This window comes from Streptopelia decaocto (genome assembly GCF_964273445.1).
Source record: "Streptopelia decaocto genome assembly, chromosome: 1".
NCBI classification, from domain to species: Eukaryota; Metazoa; Chordata; class Aves; order Columbiformes; family Columbidae; genus Streptopelia; species Streptopelia decaocto.
In genome coordinates, this window is record NC_138663.1 from 108,049,354 (window position 1) to 108,073,548 (window position 24,195).

The 24,195-nt window shown below is 37.7% G+C and overlaps 1 protein-coding gene across 3 annotated transcripts in view; it reads left to right on the forward strand.

The window, feature by feature from the left end:
* POLA1 (DNA polymerase alpha 1, catalytic subunit) overlaps positions 1 to 24,195 on the forward strand; it is a 206,134-nt gene that overhangs the window by 21,239 nt on the left and 160,700 nt on the right. For all 3 annotated transcript variants that reach the window (XM_082050694.1, XM_082050693.1, XM_082050695.1), the window contains 14 exons: positions 223 to 297; positions 1,482 to 1,620; positions 4,613 to 4,770; positions 5,944 to 6,028; positions 6,834 to 6,895; positions 7,619 to 7,708; positions 9,311 to 9,427; positions 10,311 to 10,486; positions 10,958 to 11,087; positions 11,427 to 11,546; positions 12,484 to 12,580; positions 13,121 to 13,245; positions 16,307 to 16,456; positions 16,684 to 16,806. In XM_082050694.1, the coding sequence (XP_081906820.1) occupies positions 223 to 297; positions 1,482 to 1,620; positions 4,613 to 4,770; positions 5,944 to 6,028; positions 6,834 to 6,895; positions 7,619 to 7,708; positions 9,311 to 9,427; positions 10,311 to 10,486; positions 10,958 to 11,087; positions 11,427 to 11,546; positions 12,484 to 12,580; positions 13,121 to 13,245; positions 16,307 to 16,456; positions 16,684 to 16,806 (1,647 nt within the window). The remainder of the gene's footprint in view (positions 1 to 222; positions 298 to 1,481; positions 1,621 to 4,612; positions 4,771 to 5,943; positions 6,029 to 6,833; positions 6,896 to 7,618; positions 7,709 to 9,310; positions 9,428 to 10,310; positions 10,487 to 10,957; positions 11,088 to 11,426; positions 11,547 to 12,483; positions 12,581 to 13,120; positions 13,246 to 16,306; positions 16,457 to 16,683; positions 16,807 to 24,195) is intronic.

Consider the following 24,195-nt stretch of genomic DNA (forward strand, 5'->3'; position numbering starts at 1 on the left):
AGAAACTTTTCATGCTAAGAAAACCTAATGAGATTAAATACAAGTACTAAACGAGTCTTAATATCTTTGGATGGTTATAATGAGTTGCAGAAGTGGGAGTATATGATCAAGCCCATGGTATTTGAGATGTATGTTTTGGCTGGGCTTTATTTCATTATCTTTCTTATTAGAATGAATTTTCAATTGGGAGATATTGAAAAAATAATATTTTTTTTAATACAGAAAGTGGAAAAATATTATGCATTTGAGATCCCAGATGTTCCAGCCAAATCCGAATACTTAGAAGTTAAATATTCGGTGAGTGTAATTATTAGCTTTATTAGCTAATTAAGAATTTTGTTATTTTACTTAAAAAATAAAATGCTGGATTTGATCATTAGTAGCTTTACCTGTGTTGCAGTGTGTTGCTAGTTGCTCATTGTTTTGTAATTTACAAAAAGAAAGGACGCAGGCACATGCACCTTGCCACCCATGCCATGCTCAGGGATTAATACATAAGCTTGTGGCCTTTCGTTACCATTTGTATGTTGGTTTGTCCCTCACAAGAACAGTTGTTTAGTGGGTAACCTATAACATGTTGATTTGTTAACATTAGCTCTATTTGTGTAAATAAAGCATGGGGAGAAAAAAAAATACTTTCTACATACACTATGTTCCAAATCAACTACTCAGCCAAACAACTCTTAAGCTGTGCTGGATCAGGACCTGAAATACTGTAAAATTTTCTAAATGACTTTCTACCCTTAAATGTTTTGTTGAATCCAGGTCTAGAATATAGGTGATATCTCTGTTTATATGGCTCTTGCAAAGAGCAGCTGGGTGAGAAAGACTTTTGTTGAAGAGCTGTAAAATTACACAGGGAAGATGAAAAAAAAATCCTATGAGAAAACCAATAGCTATTCTTAATTAGCAAAAATACTTGATTTGGTTTCGATTGTAAGAAACTTAGGAGTTTTGTAGTGATTCGGTCAGTTGCTGCGATAATGCCTTTTTAAGCCACTTTTTAATACTAGTCCTACATGCGAAAGCAGCATCCCACAGAGACTTGCTAGCCTTCTCAAATTTTTCTTTAGCTGTGCAGAAACGGTTTATCCAGTCTTTGTATGACAGACAATATTAAAGCTGTAACTATCTAATTAAATTTATAACGCAAGCAGTTTCTGTGTTAGAATGGCCATTGAACATTGTTGTATTCTTTGCTGATGATAATATTTCTCTCTTATATCCAGTATGGCTGAAGAACTTTTGCTTCAGTGCAACTTTACATTACTGTCCTGATTTTGTTATGCACCTATTTATTTTACACAACAGTGTAATTTCTTCAATTACAGTAAGGTATTATGGGTTAAGGCTTTGCTTGTGGAAAATTACAGTGATTTCAGGTATTGTGTAGTTTTGTTAAGGTGCTATCTGAATATCGTGTGTCAATCTTGAAGATTTCTGTGGGATGACATGACTCACTGCTTTCTTTTACTTGTTAGGCTGAATGTCCTCGGCTTCCGCAAGATCTGAAAGGACAAACATTTTCACACGTATTTGGAACTAATGCATCTAGCCTGGAACTTCTCCTGTTGAGCAGGAAGATCAAAGGACCGTGCTGGCTGGAAATAAAAAATCCACGTATGGTGGTTTGCATGTGAAATACTTGGTTGCTGGAAAACACAGATAATTATAGATGGGAGGAAGAGGGAGAATTTTAATTTTACTGATAAATCATCATTTGGTAAATTAACTTTGCAATTCATTAGTGTGATTTTTATTATCTAGTACAAATTGTAACTAACTTCACTTTTTTTTGAGTGAGAGCTTTATCCATAGAAAGTTGCATTCTGTACAAGTGAGATTGTACCTTTGGATGGCAGTGGAAGGGACCTATGCAGTGCATAGCAGCTGCTTTTTGGTGCTTACCCTAGAGCCATGAAAACTGAGCTGAAGTTAGTTTCCTAGAAATTTATTCCTCTTTCTTTTGATAACTTAAGATTTGTGTTTTGTTTTGTTTTTTCTGCAAATGTATCTTTTTAAGAACAAACTGCTGCTAGGTGGCTTTTTTTTGTTTGTGTGGGTTTGGTTTTTTTTTTTTTTCTGGCACTTAGAGAAGTTTGTGGTGCAGGGCTTTTTTAGTTTGAAATCCTTTCTGCCTCATGAGTGGCATGCACTACTTACAGGTGCTTACGTTGCCTTATTTTGACTTAAGTAGAAACCTTTATTCAATGTGTGCCACATATTCCCAAGAACATACGGAAGTTGATAATAGTATTAGTGCAATCTCCTTAGGGCATTTTGAATATAGAATTGATAGTATTGAATGCTGACACCGGGAGGATTCTCCTCTTCACCACCTTGCTCAGTCACTGACAAAGTTGATACCAGTAAGGATTTTGAGCTGGAATAGGCAAGACAAATCCCAGACTGCCAAAGGACAGATTAGCTCTGATGAGTTTTTCACTAGACATTGGCAAGCATCAGTGTACATACTGGCACTGATTTTAAAGGTCTAATTATGTTTTTACATCTAATTTTTGCCCAAGTAATTGACCTTGTATTTCTTTGGCATTTTCTTCACTTGAAAAGAGCCCAGAGCTGTTTTGTTCCTGATATCCAGTTATGTTATGGCAATGATACGGCAATGATAACCAACAGTTCAGGGCAGTCTTCAATTTTTCTTAATGCTGGTGTGCATTATCTGCCCTTAGACTACCTTGCTTGAGTGCAGATACTGCTCCATCCCAGAGTTAAATGCTAACCTAAGGGAGCTCTGTTTTTCCCATTCCCTTATCTCAATTACAGCCTCCACGTTCCAGAGTGAGACCATATCCTGATACCAGAATTGCTCATTTAAAAATTGTGGCATGCTCACTTTGTTGAAAAGTGTCTGTTAAGCTGGCTAGTTATATTTATGCAAATTTCTGTAGTCATTGCACCGGATTATGTACCCCAAAGGTAGTTTATGTGAGTGTATCTAGTTTACCAGAAGGTTGGTTCTTTTTTGTGTAGCTTCCCTTCCCCACTTCCCATAGAGGGTCTTAGGGGTGAAAAGTCTACCTGCGAGGTTTAAAATAAGTGAGTCTCAAGCCATTTGATCAGACTCCTACACCTTCTCCAGAAACGATCAGTATTAATAATGAAGCTGTCTTTGCAGTTTGAGTGTCAGTGCTAGATAGCACCAGAGTTTTTCTAGAGCAGCAGTCTCCAAAATTGCTAGATTGTGCACCTTTGTAAGTAAAAAATTGAGGCATTTACCCCCAATACGTAGATATTTATTTATAAATTATATAAATGTACTACTCTGTTAATGTATTATGTGCATTATAAAATAAACACAAAAATAGAAATTAAAAAGGCATGAGATGTGAAATAAATACTTTAAAAGGTATTAATTTTATTTATTAATGGTACAAAAAATATTTTTTTCCCACACCATAATGGATTGTCTTATACACCCCCTGCGTGCCAGCACCCCACTTTGGAGACCACTGCTCTGTGAAGTCCTATTTTAAGCTCTAGTTACTAACATATTATAGATCAAAGAAAAAAGGTGTTAAGCAATTGATCACCTGTCTTCCTTTGGAGAGATCATTAGTGTTTTATAAATGAAAATATTTTAATCAGTTACCTGCTTGCATTTAGAGCTAGGAAAAATAGAGAAGGTAAAATATGTGGGTTTCCAGAGAGGGGTTAAATAGTTTTGCAGGGAGTAAGATAACCAGGTCTACCAACAGCTGTTGTCAAAAAGTTAACCACTCAGAAATGTAACCTCTGCTTCTTTCTAACTGCGTGTAGTGAATTATCTCAGCAGCATCTTTTATGAATGATCACTTATTTTTTAAAGCAAGTGAAGAATTACAGACCAAAATATTCAAATGATAATGGGTGGTGAACGTCTTCTTCTCCCCCTCCCCCCCCACCTTATCTATCTAGATAATTTTTTACCTCTTTTACACTTTATGTCTAAATAGTTTTCTGTGACCCTCTGTACATTTTAGGATAGCTTATACTACCAGGCTAGGATGAACTCTCTTTTTATGTCATCCCCCATCTCCTCATTTCCATAATCGTATTTCTGAAGGACTACATCTAAATGAATTATCCAGTACATTTCAGTGAGTCACATGTTCTTGTTCTCATTTGGTCAATAGTCTTTTGATTAGCACTGCGGCCACCTTTTCTGTAGTGTTTAAAAAACTTCTGTGTAAATGAAAGTTTCACTTAAGTTAATTTTTATGAAACCTCCTCCCTTTGGACTGACTACAAGATTAGATGCTAAGAGGTGGTATATTAGTTTAGGTGGAGTTACGCTCACTTGGTTTATACCTTTCTCTGCTATGACTCTGTATAAAGCTTCCTGAAGTATATTTCTTACATTACACATCTTCTTGGCCTCAGTACCAATCTCCCCTCTCTCACTTGGTGTTAAAGAGTCCCAGTGTTACTGGGCTTCTGACTGGGGAGTTAGAGCCCAGGGAGTTACTCAGTTTGGGCAGGATTAGTCTGGATCTTGGACTATCCCACAAGGACACAATGTTAAAATGACATGCACAGCGCAGTGGTGCCGTTAGAGAAGCCTTACCTGTGCTTCCCAGAAGGATGAAAGTGGTTTGTGTTGTCTCCTCAGAGCCTTCCAGTCAGTCAGTCAGCTGGTGTAAGGTGGAGGCTGTGGCTGTGAAGCCTGGCTTGGTGAATGTGGTTAAAGATCTTTGTCCTCCTCCTCCTATCGTGGTCATGTCCCTCAGCATGAAGACCACTCAGAACCCAAAGACTCACCAGAATGAGGTAAGTAATCTGCTCTCATTTGGCTTGGTTTAGTTCTTTGGCATATACTAAAAATTTTCTAAGGCTTGGAAGAACTTCACCTGATAAAACATGTCTAAATGTATTTACTGCTAAATAAACTTTCTGTGCTGTGGGCTTTTCAAAGGAATTTTTACGGGGGTCTCACCACCATGGGAACTGTGGATTCAGGGGACCTGTTTGCTGAGAATATTTACTGTGACAGTGGATCCTATGTATTTTTTCAAGCCTTCCATTTTGTCTGTTGTGCATAGTAGTTATAAATGAAACTGTCCCAGAACAGCTGTTAATGGAATATTTTTTTTGTTAGAGCTAGTCATGGGTTCTAGGTAAAATGACCATGTTTTTATGCTGATAAAACTAATTTTGAAATAGAATGAGAAATTGACCTAAGTCTTATAGCACCTACTATTGTGCTGTGAGATCTTTCCTTTTCTCAGAGAGGAGGAGAGTTGTAGGTGGCTACTTTTGATTACAAACTGCAGACCACAGTGCATAGTCAGGCACTTTAATCTGTTTTTAACATAAATCTCCCTAGCTTAGGAAGAGGTTTATTATTCACTAATAGGCTAGGATAGTTGTTTCTGGCTAATTGGATGGAAGAAAAATTAGGCTGACAAATTTTCAAATGGACTGAGTCCTCTTAATGAAGTCAAAAATTTTCAGGGGGATGCGTATGGTTTCTAGCCAATGTAATGAGACATAGGCTGGGTCCCAACAGGATTCTGCTTGCCAAGGTGTTTCTTAAGGCTGTCTGTTTTTTTCTTCTGTTGAGTTTTCCTGACCAGTGTCTGGGGAGCCAGGACATCCTGCCAGCAAAGCAAGCAGAAGCATCACAGGGAATCCTTTAAACTGTGGGGTCTGTTCAGATTCAGAACAAAATTTGATAAAAGCAGAGTATTCCAAAATGAATTATTTTTCCTCTCAGATTTCTAAGATAATCATTTAGGAGTAAGTGGTGCTTTATTTTACTTGGGATCAGTTGATATTTTTTCTCTTTTAAACTATTTATAGCTGGAATTTTCATTTTCAAAAGGCTTTTCTTTTTGAAACAAGAGGAAAGAGATGAAGAAACTTTAAAAAAAGGAAGGAAGAAATGGATATTGATAGTAGCCATGTTTATGAAGTTCTGTGTTCTTTATGTCTTTGGTATAGATTGTGGCTGTAGCAGCTCTGATTCATCAGAAATTTCCTTTGGATAAGGCTCCACCTCAGCCTCCTTTTCAGACACACTTCTGTGGTATGTACTTGGAACAGCTGATGAGTAGAAAAGGAACTCCTTTAGAATTTTTTCTTTTGTTGTTGTGTGGGGTGTTTTTTGTATGGTTTCTGTTTGTGGTTTTGTGTTTGTTTGTTGTTGTTGTTGTTGATTTGGGTGGTTTTTGTGCTTCATTCTGTCTCTGAAGTAATAATGGCTTAAAATAGGTGAAAAAGTTTTAACTCCCAGGCAGGCTTTTATCTGTGTTTTAAACTTCATTGGTTACTGACTTGACTTTAAGTCTTTATTGAAAAAATGGTAGCATGAGATGATGTGAAGTAACCCTCGTCTATAGAGCTTACTGTCATTAGTTTTAGGTAATCATGTGTTCTCTTGGATTACTTTCTTCACCCATTGATTTAGACCATTTGTTTACCGTCAGTTATTTTTTGGTTCTCCTGAACAGAATTTAAAAAAAAATAAATATCACATTTATTTATAAACAGGTTTTCTCAGAAAAAAAAATCTCTTGCAGCAGTGTCATAGTAAGATCATCTAAACCTTGAGAGTAGGAAGTGATGAAGGATGTTGAATGCTTGTGAAAGGAAGTTCTGTGGCAGCTGTGGCCCAGACTTTTAATCTCCAATGATAACCTTAAATATAACTGATAAAAATTGTTTAGTACTTGACTAATTACTTGGTTACCTTAAAGAAAAGTATTCATGTAAGGCTAGCTTTTTAGAATTAGAAGTTAGTTTTCCTTAGCTCTTTTTGCTGTGGATAGATAATTACAGGGAGCATACAATTAAGAACATGTATATAAGAACAAATATAATTTCTTTTGCAGCTGTTTCCAAACCGAACGATTGCATTTTTCCTTATGACTTCAAAGAAGTTATTAAAAAGAAGGTAATTTTGTTAGCTTTCTGACTGCAGTACCTTTTAAAATATGAACTTTCTGTTGCTTTGGGTGTGTAAGAGAAATATTCAAAGCAATGGCATGATTATTTCATTAATTTTCCACTCTGCAAACCTAAATCCAGGTATTTATTCTGTGTTGCTTGTAAAAACAGAGGTGTGTGCTCTGTGAGATTCTGTACTACTGCTACTTGTGTTCATAAAATAGAGTGTTAGACAAGAGAGTTGGAAAGTGTTTCGAAGAGGCTTAAATTGTGATTCATTTTCATTATACTTTGTGTACTCATAGTAAACTGGGAGAATTTGTTTCTTCTTTCCTTGTAGAGTAGTCTGTCAAAATTTAGAAGACATCCTTTCTAAAGGGCACTGGGAGAGCTGTCAGAATAATAAAGTAACCTATTTTTGTTTTTCCTCTGTTTCTGTGTGATCTTACGCCTGTGAGTGAAGGAGGCACATGGAGCATTTTCCTGGTGTGCTTGATTCTTAGGAGGCTCTTAAAATATCAGTAGACACCTGCATACAAAAGCAAAATTGAAAAAAAGCCCCTGAGAAAAGCTATGTCTACAGAGTGAGAACAAAAAGCCTTGAATTATAGAAGGAAAGGGAGAATTCTGTGGTGCTTTATTATTGTCTTGTAACTAGTAGGGGAGAGGAGATGTTTCCATTTCAAACTTATTGGGTCATTGAAATCAGGTGCTATCTTGCTCCTTTTAGAATGCTAAAATAGAAATTACGGCAACAGAGAGAACACTGCTGGGATTTTTCCTTGCGAAGATTCACAAAATTGACCCTGATGTTGTTGTGGTGAGTAGTTCTGAGACTTTGAGAGTTAAATTAAAGCATATTGTCAGTTGGTCAGCTTTGTTCTTTTTCTTTTGTCCTCTTACAGGTTTTTTAATGTTTATCTTAGACTGCCTTAGGAATTGAATTTACTTAGAAGACAGCAGGTATACTTTGATACAAAGATGATAGAGAATTTTCCCTGACAGCATTTTATGCATCCTATTATTTCCCATAATATCTGAAATAGGCAGTATTTCCATAGTACCTGAAACAAGTATATTTTTCTTTACTCAGAAAGACAAAACACAACAAAAAACCCCTCATGATTTTCTAGAAAAATGGGAACCCTTCGTACACTTAAGAGTCTGTTTCAGTTCAGATGCTCATGTAATTTCTGTCACTGTTTAGATTGTGTTTGTGCTGTAAATCAAAATAGATAACCTATACAAATCCACAGAATCTGAGCAAAGTTTTGTGATAAGCATTCTTATGTTTGCTACTCTTTTGGCAGTGGAGGATTTACTATAATTACTCCTTTTCTTTTCATTGTTGTGTTTAATTAATGTATAGTCCTGACTTTCATATGAAATTTTGAAGGCAGTATGAAGTTGGTTATAAATCTGAGGCTGGCTGTATACAACTCACTTGTTCTTCTGTAGGTAAATACGACTAATTAAGGGGTAGGAAGAGAATGAAATGAGCATCCAGATTCCTGATGTTTTCACCTCACTGTGGCTGGTGTTGGGTATTTGCCCCATGAGCTGAGCTTCCTGGTGGTTATGGGAAGGAACCAGCCAGTGGTTTTAAATTGAAGATGCCAGTAGCAGGAGGGTGAGCGCTCTGATCCTAAAAGCAGTAGAGCCATGTTAGTGCAGTTTAATTTGCACCTGGTTTAATTATGTTGTTGAAAAACAAGCTTTATCAGTATAGGTAGGACCCATCTACTGTGGCTGTAATACTGCTGCTGATTTTAAAGAGCTGCTTCTATAGCACAGTGTTGCACTGCACAGGTGTATCTGGTGTGGTGAACCTGCAGTTCCTGGTGACTCAGCCACAGAGGCTCATGTTCATCACTGAGGCATTTTGCTTCCAGCTGAGGTTACAGACCAGTGTTGTCAATGTCCTTCTTGTTCTTTAAACTTTGCAAATATTGCTGGAGTACTTTGATATGTAAATGTGGGTTGCACATTTAACAGCTAGGCCTGTTGTAGTATCAAAGGAAAAAAAAATACATTATTTTGATATCAATATTGAGAATTTCATGAATGGAGAGAAAAGGAATTAATTACTCATAGCTAAGTTTATATGCTGTATAAAGATTTTTTTTTTTTTTTCTAGGAAGCTTTAAATCCTAATCTCTGGTATTTAAGCATAAGGCTGAATCGTGTGTATGTGCCAGTTATAGAGCTGATTTTGGTATTTCGCTGAACAGCATTGTTAGTGTTAAGACTAAAGAATACTGGTGATAAACATTCTCTTAGCAAGTGCTTTCTATGAGAGAGATAATGCCATCAATTAGTTGGAAAAAACCACAAAGGGCAAGAGAATACTGAGTGTGTGAAAGTGAATCTTTAAATTTGTATTTTTGTAACCTTTTTTTTTGTTATTTTTGTCTGCCACAAGGGTCATAATATTTATGGATTTGATCTGGAAGTGCTGCTTCAAAGAATTAATGTGTGCAAAGTCCCTCACTGGTCCAAGATAGGTCGGCTGAGGAGATCCAATATGCCAAAGCTTGGGGTAATAAGATTGGTCAAGTCTTTTAAGCTCCTTTATGTTGCATGTGATTAAAAATGAATTAATTTTGCAGAGGAATTGTAAATGTGACGCTGATGTATTTTGAATGTTGGCCATGCTGGATTTCATGTGTCCCAGATCAGAAATGATGAGTGTTTATATGACTTGTAATACAGTAATAAGCTAAACTAATTTTCAAGTTAGGCTAATTTAATTTACATATCTCAACTAGGTGATGGTAATGACAGATTAATTGCAATAGTCTTTACTGTAACAGTCTTTGTCTGCTATAACTGTAAAATGAGAAAATATAATTTGGATTGATGGGTGAATCATCCCATAGAGAGCTGCTAAGTTAATAATTCTGTAGTTCGTAGTGTGTATTTGTTCTGAGGACAATGTGTGAGGCTTGGAGTGTTGAAGTGCTGAATGTGGCCATGACTTTTCCTGTTGCTGTCCTTCCTAGAAGCCAAGATGACTGTGTGTGGTTTGTTCTGTGACTTTTTTGTCCTGCTATTAGTACAAAAAATCTCCTTGGAGGAAAAGCAAAATTCACACCTGTCTTCTTGTTGGGAGTATTCTGATTATTAAAGGAAAAAAAAAATGGCATGACAGTTTAAGAATTAAGATCTAACTAGTAATGAAAGTTAAGTATCTACTTTTTTCATATCCACATACATTGAGGGATACCATGGATTCCTTCAGGGCACAATTATAAAACTTGGATATTAGTGGTATTTAGTAGAGTATTGAGAGTGTTGGAGTGTTAAGTAACCAGCTGACTTGACTGAGGCCTATAAGCCTATATTTTGGACAGATGTTCTTTGCTAATGTTTGTGTTTCATTTTTTTTTTTTATTTTTCTCTCCCTGTGTGATATCCTTAAGGGTCGAGGAGGGTTTGCTGAAAGGAATGCTGCATGTGGTCGAATGATCTGTGATGTAGAAATTTCTGCTAAAGAATTAATTCGTTGCAAAAGTTACCATTTATCTGAACTGGTCCGTCAGATTTTGAAAATAGAAAAGATAACAATTTTACCAGAGGAAATTCGAAATATGTACAGGTATGTTGCTGATCTGTGTTTTTAATACTTCACTGGAAAGTGGAGGAGCTATTTAGTTTCCTGCTATACAGTTACATCCTTGCTTAGTTGATTTGTCTTGGAGATGCAGACTTAGCATACTGGTATTTTAAAAATAAAATATTATCTTAACAGTATTTTATAATGCTTCAAGCTACTGGTAGGTGGTGGCTTGTTATGTGTGAAGCAAATTGATTTGTGAGATCATTGGTTTAGATACCCTAATAAGATCGGCAAGCCTGAGTTTTGCTTTTTAGGTGTGGGTTTGTTTTTTGTTTGTTTGTTTGTTTTGGTTGGTTTTGTTTTGTTTTTTCCAACTAAAAGAGCTTGCTATGTAATTCACTACTGGTATGCTACAGATGCCATGTTCTGTGCAGCATATAGGTCTCAAGTACTACAGAGTACATAGGAACCTGATTTTATTTTACTAGGCCATCTTGCTTCTTTTCCCAGTGATTCTCCTCACTTAATGTTTATGCTGGAAAACACCTGGACAGATGCCAGGTTCATTCTCCAGATCATGTGTGAGCTGAATGTTCTGCCACTGGCCCTTCAAATAACAAACATCTCTGGGAATGTCATGGTACGTTTTTATTACTCCCTTGCCCCACAAGTCCCACAAAAACAGTCCTGTGTTTTCTGTGTTTGATTAGCTAGTTTTAATTTGGAAACACTGTTGATAATATATGATGCTGCAATTTTTTTTTTTTGTGTCGAGTGTGAGAATTGAATGATTTAGTCAAGTAAAAATGTAGAACTTCTGGAAGAATATCATATTTGAGTTTTGTGCATGGTGATGATACAGAATAATATTAATGCTAGGTTAACTTCTAAATATTTGAAAGACATTGCTTAGTCTGGTTTTGTATGTCAGTGTTTTCCATGCTTTGCTTTGAACTTTTTTTTTTTCTTTTGTCGATAGTCAAGGACAATGATGGGTGGACGATCTGAACGTAATGAGTTCTTGCTGCTTCATGCATTTTATGAAAAAGACTACATAGTCCCTGACAAACAAGTTTTTAAAAAACCTCTGCAGAAACTGGTGGGTCCACTTTTTTCCTAAGAATTTTTATTAAAATCAAAAAACCCCATTCTTCTATCTTTTGCATATTGCCATTCTGTGAGAGCACAGAAACCCCAAATTTAGTTACATTTTCCGATTAATTACAATTTTTTGTTGTTATTGACTTGATAATAGACAAATGTATGGTTTAAAGGGACAGTGTAACACCTTGTACATTCTATCACATCTGTGGAAACTCAGCTACTCTTTTAGTTTAAAATTGAAATAAGCTAAGTACTTGGCTGTGTAGGGTTATCTTAAGAAGATAGTCTGTGTTGCTTAATAGATGCATATTTGCCCTACAATTATTTTGCTGCTAGACAACATTTTGAGTATAATTCATAAGGTGATTTGAGAATGTGGGTAAAATATCCAAGGCTATTTTTAAAAGTACTCATTTGGATAATACCAGTGTAAATATTTTTATAGAAACATCTATATACTTGTTAGTAAACAAATTAATATTTAAGAATGTATTTGTATTTCACTGTATTTTTCTTTTTAGTATTACTTTTAAATAAGTTCAATAGCAATTTTCAAAGCAGTTAGTTATTTTGATTGTATAACTTGGGCAAAAATACTTCTGGGTCATGAATTGATTTATTTTTTCTAGTGTTTACTTTTACAACCATCCAGAAAATGCATATTAGTGCTATGTTGAATGACGACAGTTCCTTAGGGTCTTTGTAACCTCTTGCTATCAGTTTGTTCCTATAGGAGTTGGTTTGAACGCTATTTTTGACATGTAGAGAGCTTTAACAAGGATCATGGTGAAAACACCATGTTTTGCATGTATTTTAAAAGGAACTCTGTGCACTCGCTCCCAATTTCGTATTTGATTTGCCAAAAATAACTCCTCCGACAGTATAGAAATCTTGGAGACTAGATAATGACTTTTTTTAAATGCCAAATGTAGGTGGATGAAGATGAAGATTTTGAAGATCAGAATAAATCAAAGATAGGGAAAAAGAAAGCAGCATATGCTGGGGGCTTAGTCTTGGATCCCAAAGTTGGTAAGATGTGGCAATTTTCTTTCCTTCTATGCAATTAGAGACAGGTAGGTTATATTAATGCAATGCAAATTGGAATGAGCTCCATCTGTGTTTCTTGTGGGAGTTTGGTGTGGTGGTTTGGGAAAGGGTTGTTGCATACAAGAAAATTCTCAACATTGTCGAATTCCTTATCCTTGGGAATTTCCATTTATTTTTCTTAGCTTTTTGTGAAATTATGATCTTATGAGGAATTAGGACGGTATGTCTGTATCACTTTCTAATGGACACGTAAGTTTTCTTTCAGTTTCTCCTCTATGTGGGGAAAACTGTACAAGTGTCCTATAGTAACACAGAAGCTATCTGTTCAACTCTGGTGAGTTAATGGAGTTGGATCGTTCCACTTCTGACAGATTTCTATAATGGGTAGCGGTGCATCTCAACAGCTACTCTAAGAGAAGCATGGTACAATGTATTACTGTCACTTAAATATTACTTGTGGAGTTGGATGAAGTCCTTATGTGGACTGAGTAATTCTGACTTTTGTTTTAAACTCTGTTTTAGGTTTTTATGACAAGTTTATTTTGCTTCTCGACTTCAACAGCTTGTACCCATCGATTATTCAAGAGTTTAACATCTGCTTTACCACAGTGCAGAGACTGTCATCAGAAGCACAGAAAAGGGCAGAGGTTTGTGTGCGTTAACTTGTGACTTAAGTTACACTGTCTTGTCTTCAGTGTGTTTTCTGTGAATCAGCTTTTAAAAAAATGTTATTTTTTACTGTTTAATGTGTTTTGTTTCCTTTTTTCCCATCTGACACTTTAAAAAGTTATTCTTGTTTAAAGATTCAGCATAGTAAGTTTTGGTTTGGGGCCTTTTGTGTATTATATGTCTGTCATCTTCCTTTCAGTAATATGACAAGGTTACCCACCTAACTGATCAAGGGAAGCCAGTTGATGTGATCTTTTTGGATTTCAGTAAAGCCTTTGATACTGTCTCTCACAGTATCCTCCTGGACAAGATATCCAGCTTACAGCTGAGTAAACACACAGTGCACTGGGTGAGCAACTTGCTGATGGGCTGGACTCAGAGGGTTCTAGGAAACTGGGTTATGTTGGGCAGGTGACCAGTCTCTAGTGGGGTTCCGCAGGGATCCATCTTAGGGACAGTGCTCTTCAATGTTTTTATAAATGACTTACACTCAGGGCTTGAGGGGAATACTAAGGAAGTTCGTCAATGACACGAAACTAGGAGGAGTTGTTGACACTCTTCAGGGCAGGGAGGCCCCGTAGAGGGATCTAAATAATTTGGAGAACTGGACAATCACCAACTGCGTTAGGTTCAACAAAGGCAAGTGCTGGATTTTGCACCTGGGACAGGGCAACCCTGGTTGTACATAGAGACTGGGGGACGAGATGCTGGAGAGCAGCTCTGCGGAGAGGGATCTGGGGTTTCTGGTCAACAGCAAGTTGAACATGAGCCAACAGTGCCCTGGCAGCCAAGAGGGCCACCCGCGTCCTGGGTGCATCCAGCACAGCATTGCCAGCTGGGCGAGGGAGGTGATTGTCTCGCTCTGCTCTGCGCTGGTGCGGCCTCACCTGGAGCACTGTGTGCAGTTCTGGGCAACACAGGATAAAAAAGATATTAACCTGCTAGAGAGTGTCCAGAAGAGGGACACAAAGTTGGTGAAAGGTTTGGAGAGGAAGCCGTATGAGGAGCAGCTAAAGTCACTTGGTTTGTTCAGCCTGGAGAAGAGGAGACTGAGGGGAGACCTCATGGCAGGTACAGCTTCCTCACAAGGGGAGGAGGAGGGGCAGGTGCTGATCTCTTCTCTCTGGTGACCAGTGACAAAACCCGAGGGAATGTCAGGAAGATGTGCCAGGGGAGGTTTAGGTTGGACATCAGGAAAAGGTTCTTCCCCCAGAGGGTGGTGGAGCACTGGAACAGGCTCCCCAGGGAGGTGTCACGGCCCCAAGCCTGGCAGTGTTCAAGAAGAGACTGGACAAGGCCCTCAGACACATGGTGTGAACTGTGGGGTTGTCATATGCAGGGACAGGAGTTGGACTCGATGATCTTTGTGGGTCCCTTCCGACTCAGGACATTCTGTGATTCTGCTCTTTTAGAATCTTGGTAATGTCTCTCCCATCTAAATAACATCTTTGTATTCTTATGAAACAAGATTTTTAGTGAGGCTTTGTTGGCCCTTTTCAGACACAGATCCTCCTAGCATTTTCTAAGCTCCTTGATGAATTTCATCCTAACTTGGTAGAGGCTTTCTAAAATAAAGTTGCTGCAGAATTAATGCAAACATACCTGAATGAGGGAGACACAAGTCTCATGCTTCTGCCGGGTGGAAAGAATGCAATATGAGCTCAGCCCTTATTAGCAGCAAAACTGTGTCTTTGGCATGTGTGTCAGGGAGTGATACTGTGACTATGTCAGCTGTGAGACCAGTTTTACAGAAATTAATGTAGTTTAATATAGCATTAACCTGTATTAAACACATCTGGGAAACCTCCTGAAGATGTAGTTCCACGTACTGTTTTCTCAGCAGCTGTGTTGGCCATGGCTTATCCATGACAGCTTATTCTCCTTTCCTCAGCTGTGCCAGCACAGTTGTTGGTGGAGCTGTGCTGTAAACTGAATCAGTGAGCTGGTCAGGTCTAAAGGTTAAACCTCAGGCTTTTATTTTTAACTGGTGTCAGCTCACAGGTTGGAGTTAGTGTGTTGTGCATAAGTAGTTATGGGACAAAGTTAGTCCCACAACAACTGAAATACTAGTACCATAGCAGAAATGAGGAAAAAGTATGTGGAACTCTGTCAGTAAGTTCCTCCAAACTCCTGTGGATTTACCCCACTTTCCTAGGTGTGCTTCAGGCTGAAGCAGCTCATTTTGATTTCTATCAGGGTATGATACTCAGTCAGGTTTTGGTGTCACTTCTTGTTATGGTTCTTCCCAGACTGCTTTACTAAACTTGCCAACCTCATAGTGTCTCTGTTGCCCTTTCTTTGTGTATTTCTGTCTCTTCCATTGTGCTTGAAATTTCTTCCCATTTTTGCTGAGCAAGCATTTCTGTATTTATGCTAACAAGATGAATGTATGCTTTCTGTTAGGTTATTGCTTTGCTATAATCAGGAGTTGCTTGGAGTGGAATTTGCATTCTGTTGTTACTGTTGATTTCTCTTTTGTCAGTTATCTTATTCAAAGTATCAGTTCCACAGAGCATGTGCTCCATTTTAGTTCTGAACAGCAAGAATACTTATGCAATAATAAAAAAAGGATTTTTTTTCAACATGGAAATAATCATTTGTGTGTCTGATTTTCTTTATATTTGTATATCTATCTAAGAGTGAGTGTTTTATTTATGTGGATTTATATACATATATATATATATATGTATATGTATAAACCACACACACATACATTGAAAAGAAAGAAGAGTCTTCCTGCTACTGGTCCATGTCTGTCTTGGGTTTCTTACAGACAGAGGCAGGTTTACTCTCTGTCCACTAACAGGGAGTAGGTAATATAGTTAAATAACACAAAAAAGCTCTCATACTTGTTGTTTTAAACCGTGCTTTGGGTGCTCTGCAGGAATAGATATAAGCTGTAGTTTGGTGTGGGTTTTTTTGTTTGTTTGTTTGCTTGTTTTTCCTTCTCCCTCCCCCGCCCCGCCTCAGCTTTTCACATAACACATTAAAATCTAATCTTCAAGCAAAAAATCATAAGCAGTGGTGATCATTTGACAGGTCAATGAAGAGGAAGAAATTCCAGATCTTCCGGACCCATCTCTGGAAATGGGAATTTTGCCTAAAGAAATCAGGAAGCTGGTGGAGAGAAGGCGCCAAGTTAAGCAGTTAATGAAACAGCCAGATTTAAATCCTGACCTTTATTTACAGGTATGTTTTATAGAACTCCTTTGATTTTCCTCCTGCTCCCCTTAAGTGCCCTGATCAGCCTTGCAGAATAGGGATGATTAGTAGTGAGCAGTGATTGTAATGTGCTTTACTCGCAGCCCATCATTGCTGCAGACTATATAAAATGCTGTGAATGTAATTGTGAACATTAAGTTCTGTTCTCTGTTGGCTATGGTTGCATCATTTTTGTTGGTTATGTTTCTTTTCAGTATGATATCAGACAGAAAGCTTTGAAACTCACTGCTAACAGCATGTATGGCTGCCTGGGATTTTCCTACAGCAGATTCTATGCCAAGCCTTTGGCTGCTTTGGTGACACATAAAGGGAGAGAGGTAAGATACTAAACAGGTTATACATGCATGTAAAAAAGATGGATTCAAGCCACCTGCTTTTTCAATGAATAGGAGAATGGTCTTGTTTTTGAACCTGCTTTTGGTTTCAGAACTGTAGTTTTATTCTTATTGTACTGGAGAAGTTGGGAAAAAGTGAAACTGGTGTCTAGAAAAGAATCAGTTAAATGTCTCAAAAAGTACAAGTTGAAGCTTTAGCTAGAGCCTTATTTTGAATTAAACTGCTTAGTTTCAGTGGTCCAAATTATGGTGACAAAAAAAAATCAAGGCTGCTTTCACATTTTCCATGAATTTCCAGTTCTGCTTGATGGATTAGTTTTGATTAGGTGGTATGCTTCAGCTTTGGATAAGCTTGTCTTTGGCCAGACTGTCCTGTGCCCTGGTATGTTGGGTTCCTGAAACCCTAAAGTTTGTGTCAGGGCTAATTAATCATAGGGTGAAAATGGATTATGTGTCAGGGCCTTATTTTCAGAAACTTTTTGTTTGTTCCTTAAAATAAAGCTTGCATTAGGTTCAAGAAACCAAGTTTTAAGAGTTTCTGTTAACTTTGCAGGCAAAACTACTCTTGTTGATTAGGATAGCAGCTGAATGCAGACCACATTGGTTTGCTCCCAGTGGGGAAAATAGGCATTAAAGATTCAAAACGTACCACTGATACACAGTATCCTAAAACACACATTTTTCATGATGCTTCTTATTAGTTCTTTGTAGAGAGATATACCTCTTTATATAGAGAATACCAAGCAGAAATCTGCAGCGGTGACAGGATGACTGGTCAGCCTTTTAGTTGAGAATGGAGATGTCTGAGTTCACATCTGTGTTTAGAGGTATGTACTCCCTGTGATGCGAGGGCACAGCTCTCCTTGCTGTGGACCACCCGTTGCATGGAAGGTCCATGTACAGCCCTCAGCTGATGTGCATAGGAGCATTTTGTTTCTGAGAAGGCATCTTTGTTTTTAAAAGTCTTCACATCTAAACAATTCTCCAGAGACGCCCTCACATTTGCTGTCCTCCTAATTTATGTAACCAGTACATTTAAGCTCACTAAGAAATAATTTCCAGCTTTGATAACTGTAAATGCGCTACACATTCATGTGAATTCAAAAGTTAATGTTTCCTCTGAGGAAGTGTTATCTTTTATTGGTTTGAGTCTGATGTATTTATGTACAAGGTTGGTATGAAAAGCAGCTGAGTATCATAGCTTTGTATTTTCTACCAGTATTTCACGAGTCATGAATTTGACTTTTTTTTTTTTTTTTAAATGATCTCCATTAGTCATATGGAGCACCTGTCACAAACTGGGTATTGTATGGATACTTGAGCTTTTGGCTGCTGTTGAGGGGAAAAATACTTTTTGATTGCACATACAGTTTGTCAGGTGACTGTGACTTAGCAGTTATGAGACAATGGCACACGAAATTCTGGTGTTTCTGCATTATGTGCCAAAGTGATGGTGGAATGGGAAAATTCTAAATAGGTGATACAGGATGTGATAGGGAGCACTTTGAGACACTTTCTCTTACATAGTTGATTTTTGATTGGAAAGGATTTCTTACCTCTTAAATTCTGGTGGTATGAGAGCTTGGCTTGCTTCTGCCGAGCCCTTGTACACATTTGCATCTCCAGTTTTGTAGTTGCTCTGAGTTTGGTGAAAAGCTTAATACTGTGGTACAACGTTGCCTGAATGTGTTGTACCCAGTGTGGGTCAAAAAGTTCCTCTATGAACTGGAGCTGCTGGGAGCGCAGCAGGGAGATGCCAGTGAAAGTCTGGGGGAACTGGTCTGTGTCTGGCAGCACTAGTGCTGAGCTCAGCAGGGCATTGCTGTCTCTGGAGGTCTCTTCTGTGCAGTGCAGCATCCCCTTTAGAGCTAAAACTGTCTTTGTTTTTCCCCATTCCTTGAGGTAGATTAATATTCATTACTCTAGATACTGTGGAGATAACAAACTTTTGAAAATATGAGAATTTTTCAGGATGATGTGTAATTCTGGGTTTCTAAGTATAGCAGATTCTGGTGAAATACACTGTGTATGCCCTGTTCTGAAAAAGTGCGTTTTTAGGTAGGTAGTCAGTAAATAGTTACGGCTTTATTAGTTCCTTATTTGTTGAGTAGTGTTTTTTGCCATAAAAAAATGACACAAGAGGACACCTTAGTTTTGTGTGGGGTTTTTTTAAGTTTAAATATTTAATCTGGAAAAATACTACCTTAACATTTTTATTAGTCTTTCTATTTATAGGTTTCCTGTTGCCATGAAGTGCTAATATAAAAGAGGTGAATGTTAAGTATCAGGAAATTTGGGTTCTCTATATGGAAAGGTTAATTAAAAATAACTATTACGGAAAAATGTTATTGGTCTAATTTTAAAGGGCCTTTTGTGATGATAAGTAATTGATGGCTTTTTTTTCACTGTTGTGGAGGAGACCTGAGTAAATGCAGGTAGGCTTATAGATGTCTAAGTGGGAAGAATACTGTGTGGGATGAAAACTGAACTTAATATTTGCACTAACACAATTAGAGTTCAATTTTAAGTCTTAGCAGAATAATTGAAAGTGGCTAATATATGTATTTCAAGTTGAAGAAGTTCTTGAAGCTCGTCGTAGCATTAAGTTTTAAAGTAGCAGAGAGGAGAATGAGTTTTGAAGACTTTGGTAAATTGCTGCTTTCCAATTGTGGGTGAAGTACTTCTCACTGAAACGTTAGGATGACCGAATATGACCTGCAGTTTGGCGATGCCAATTTGCTAGAAGTAGTGGAGCTGTCATTGGGTTCCTTAGGTTGACTAAAATTTCTTGTTGTTACACACTGGCAAATAAAAACTTGTTTATAACTATGCTGGTGTTTAACATGTTCGTTCTGGGGGCAGAAGCATTAAATACATTGTGAGAAGGCCATTTATAAAGCCAGATCAGAGCGCTAGGACAGAGTGTAATCTGTGAGGTTGGATCTCTTCAGTCAGCCTTAGCGAGATAGGAACTAGTGCTTGAGCTTTATTATCTTAAGACAGGCAGTAGAAATGTAACAAAGCCTTACAACTCTGGGCATATGTCAGCTGGATCCAGCAGAGAGGTTAGTGTGTGTAGTTCTGGTGAAGGAGGTGCAATTTATGTGGATAGGGTGGTAATGGTGGTGAGTTTTCACTAGATGGCGATAGAGACCTTGAGATCATTAATCAATTAAGAGTTTCATTTTTGTCACAAAGTGTTTTAAACGTTGACTATTAGGATTTTTCAAATAGATCTTCCTTGTTTGTTTTCATTTGTGGGTGATATCTATCAGGGAAGCTGGGCCATTTAAGTGTGAAGTTGTCGAAATTTAGTGTATTGTATATCACAGGTAGAGTGGTGGAGTTCTGGTATATTATGGAAGAAAAAAGAGCAAAAATTTGGGGTGGGAGGAAGTAAAAACTACCACTGAGATCTGTTGGACCTGTTTGGAAAATGTAAATGTTTTATTGTTTTGAGCATTAGAAATGCATCAGTTCTTGTTCTCACAACAAACAATTTAAAAAAAAAATTGCATTTGCAATCCAAATGTTACATTATTGATCTGGAATGTGTTAGAAGGATTTCTCCTCCTGTGCCCCTCCCTTCCCTGTGTTACTAAGCATTTGCTTGGACATTGCTCTTGTGGTAACTACAGCAGTTGCTTGCATGGAAAAGTAATAGGAAAATATTTAATATATTTTTAGCTGTCCTTTAATGTAATTTAACAACTGGAAACAAGATGAGTTGGTGTTGTACAACCAGCCAGCTCTGCACTAGCAGGCAGCGTAAGGTCATGCCTTTCTTGCCTCTTTAAAGGACAAGGCTTTTGATGAAGTGTCAGTTGTCTGATTTCCCAAATGTGCAATGCCCTCGCTGCAGGATTTTCCTGCAGGGCAGCAAAGTTGTTGAGAATTTTGTCTGCAGGCAGGTTGGTTGCTAATGGCCATCACTCAAAGCTGAGGCCTTTTCTAGGTATTTGTTTGTTTACATGTTGCTTTTCATTGTTGCATATTTTTACGCAAGCAGGTATGAAACTTGCCTTTGAAAGGAAAATAACACATTTGCTGTTTTCAGCAGTACTAACAGGTAGATCTGGTGTTACAGTATGCAAAGTAAAAAGGGGAAAGAGGCAGTTGGGTTAATTCCAACTTTCTCATTCAGATTCTTTAGATACATTCTCAATTAATAATTAGTTTAAGGCCCTGGCAGTCAAAAGGAAAGAATAAAAGCATGTTATTGCTGCAGTCTGAGAAAAGAATGGATGAGGGAGGAGAAAGATGAAGTGGAGAAAGATGAGCTCATTTAAAAAAAAATTAAACAAGGGTAGGTAAGCAGGTTAATGGCCTTCTGTTGTAGCTGTCTTCTATAAGAAATCCGGGCTTTTTTTTTTTTTTTTTTGGAGAGAGAAAGTCTCATTCATCCAGGGAAACTGATCATCAGCTACTTTATCTTAATTACATCTAAAACGTTGGCTATATAGTCTGCAAGAGTTATCATGTGGATGGGGCAATTGTCAGACACCTGGTTTCTTCCATGTTGTAATATGGGAGAAAGGGGTTTGTTAAAGGAGGAAAAGGAGCCTCCTGAAGTCTTGCGTAAGCATGCTGCCAAATTAAAACAGGGATTACAACATCAGTATAACATTTTTGGAAGATAAGGAACTTGATGGCAAAAGGCTAGGCAAAGAGTTTCTTAATTGCTTTTAAATATGAAAGTGGCAAACTGAAATCTTATGAGAAATAGTGCTAAATTGTTGCAGTATCCCTAAATGGAAACTGTTGGGGTCAAACGAGTTGTCACTGTTGTTAAATTTATCATTATGTATGCAATTGTGAGCCAGTGAAAAAGCTATGCATGTTAATCTTCATGCTAATATCCAAAACGAGTTAGAATAAACATTTCAAGGGAGAGGCTGCTTACAATCTGAAAATGCAAACTGAGTACCAAATAGTAGAAAAATTATGGAACATCTTAACATTCGTTGAAATGAAATGTTATTATTGTTAGTCAAGTGCATGAGATGACATCTGGTCTGATAAAGACTTTTGCATCTCCAAGGAAAGGAAATGAAACATTTCAATTAAGAAGAATGGCCAGAATATTTTGGGTGAGAAGGAAATTAGCCTGGAGGAAAACATCTTATTTTATTTTGGGTTGTGTAGGATTTTTTTTTTTTTTTCCACTGGACAGAAAGGTTTTATTTAATGGATATTTGTCAAGAAATGTGTAGGAAGATTGATCAGATTCAGACTGATTGTATAGCAAATCAGATGAATAGAGAGACTTTCTTTTTCTTAACTGCTTATAACAAGATTTTGTCCCTTGCTTCCTGACTACTGATTTCTCTGGGTAGGTTATAGCAATTGCATGGCCCCATGGTGAGTTGGATCAGCCTAGTGATCTGAGTTGGAAACTAACTCTAGAGGAAAACCAGATTGATTTTTGTTGGATCAATGACTCAATGACTCACTGCATGATTTTAGACCTGGCAGAAAGGAGGTTGGAAAGTGGGGGCAGATCCAGTATGAGATATAAGGGGTCAGGCCTGACCAACCTTTTTTTCAGCTCATACCTGACTGTGAAACAGTAGGGTTGGTGTTAATGGGACTAACAGGTTGGGGTTTTGTTTGGTTGTTGCTTTCCTTCTTCTGTACTTTTGTTTTTTTCTTATGCTTTCCTGTCTTCCAGTTTGTTCCTGTCTTGCCAAAAGACACAGATTTTTCCTATGTCTTTCCTTAACCTGACTGACTTGGGAACAACAAAATTGTGGTAAAACTGAAAATCAGGTTACTGGAAGACATTCTTTGTATCTGAAATGTAACGGTGTGTCCCCTTGTAGAAGACATATGTGTTGCATAGAGGGCTCATACCTCAGGATCAGGAGAGGTAGAAATGGCTCCACACATCCACTGGTAACAGGAGAGACTCTCAGGTGCACAGTAGAATATTGGGGAATACACTTGAATCCTGCAACCCCTGAAGTGTGACGTGCTTCAGTATTAGCATACCTGAAGAAATCCTTTAATCCTGCCTAGAATACTGTAGGGATTATGAAATTCAAAAGATGGAGATCCTGTTGTGGGTTCTCTTCTTCAAATACTGGCATAGAAATGCCTCATGAAAGGGAGATATAGGAGCACTGGAGCTTCACCATAAAGGTGAGAGCTTTTGCAATATCACAACAACATTCGTAAATTGCTTAGGTTCTGTTTTTAAAGAACTTCATTTTTCAATACCTACTGTTCAGGTTGGAAGAATACAAATGCTAACTGCTGTCTTAATATTTTTCTCTAGCCTACATATTTGTTAGCATGACAAGTCTTTGCAGTACACATTTTCTTAGTTTGTTAGTAGCTTGACATAAAATATTTTTGGTTTTCAGACTTAACAGAAATTGTTCTTCAGGGTGTTGTTGCCTCACTCAATTTGCCTCACACTTTCATCTTAAATTTGATGTAGACCTGTTCTAGAAACCATGGGTTTGGATACTTAGATGGTAATAAAGTTTTCAAAATAAAAGAGCCTTCAAATTAGGAGGAAAAATATCATTTCCTTTTCAAGCACTATTCCCAAGAGTATAGAAAAATGATCTAACTGAAGTGTCTGTCTCCCATGAAACTTCAATAAATATTCATACCATCCTTCAAAGATATGACACCTTGATCTCATAATCAGAAAGTTTCATATATTTCCTGGGAACGTTGCCCACTGTGCAAAAGCTCACTATTGCACAAGAGACTGTATTAGAAGCTTTTTGCTCAATTCCCAATTACGTGGTGTCTTCTTTATCATCTTGGATGAATACTCATTTGATCCTATTAGGTCTCCTGTTCTTGAGTGATGGTTTAAGGGTGGTGATGATCCTACATATAGGGAGAGGCTGAGAACTGGATTTCTTCAGTCTGGAGAAAAAAAATATAAGGACAGAATTAACTGTGGTCTTCAACAACCTAACTGGGCCTATCAAGGACAAGTCAGGCTCTTCCTAGACATGCACAGCCCTGTACCAGGCAGGGCCAGCCCTGTCTTGGGCAGGAGATTGGGTTAGATGGTGTTTCAGAGATCCCTTTGAACCAAAATTGGTTTATGATCATCAGTTTAAAAGTTTGTTTAATTTGCACTCAGGTTTACTGCCAAGGTCAGCTAGATACAGCAGATATAAGAGAAGCAACTTGTCATTTGAAGTGAAGAAAACCGCTGAAGGTATTTCAGCGGTGATACTTGTCTTACCAGGCTGTTTCGTTTCAAAGCTGAAAAAAAAAAAATCTTTGAGTACTTTGAATGCAGGTTTTGCTGTATAGATCAAGTTGTGTGGTCTCTTGCATGTATGTCCTTTCACTGGGCCTGTGTCAAAATTCATTGGCTTAATTTAGAAGATATGCGTGAAC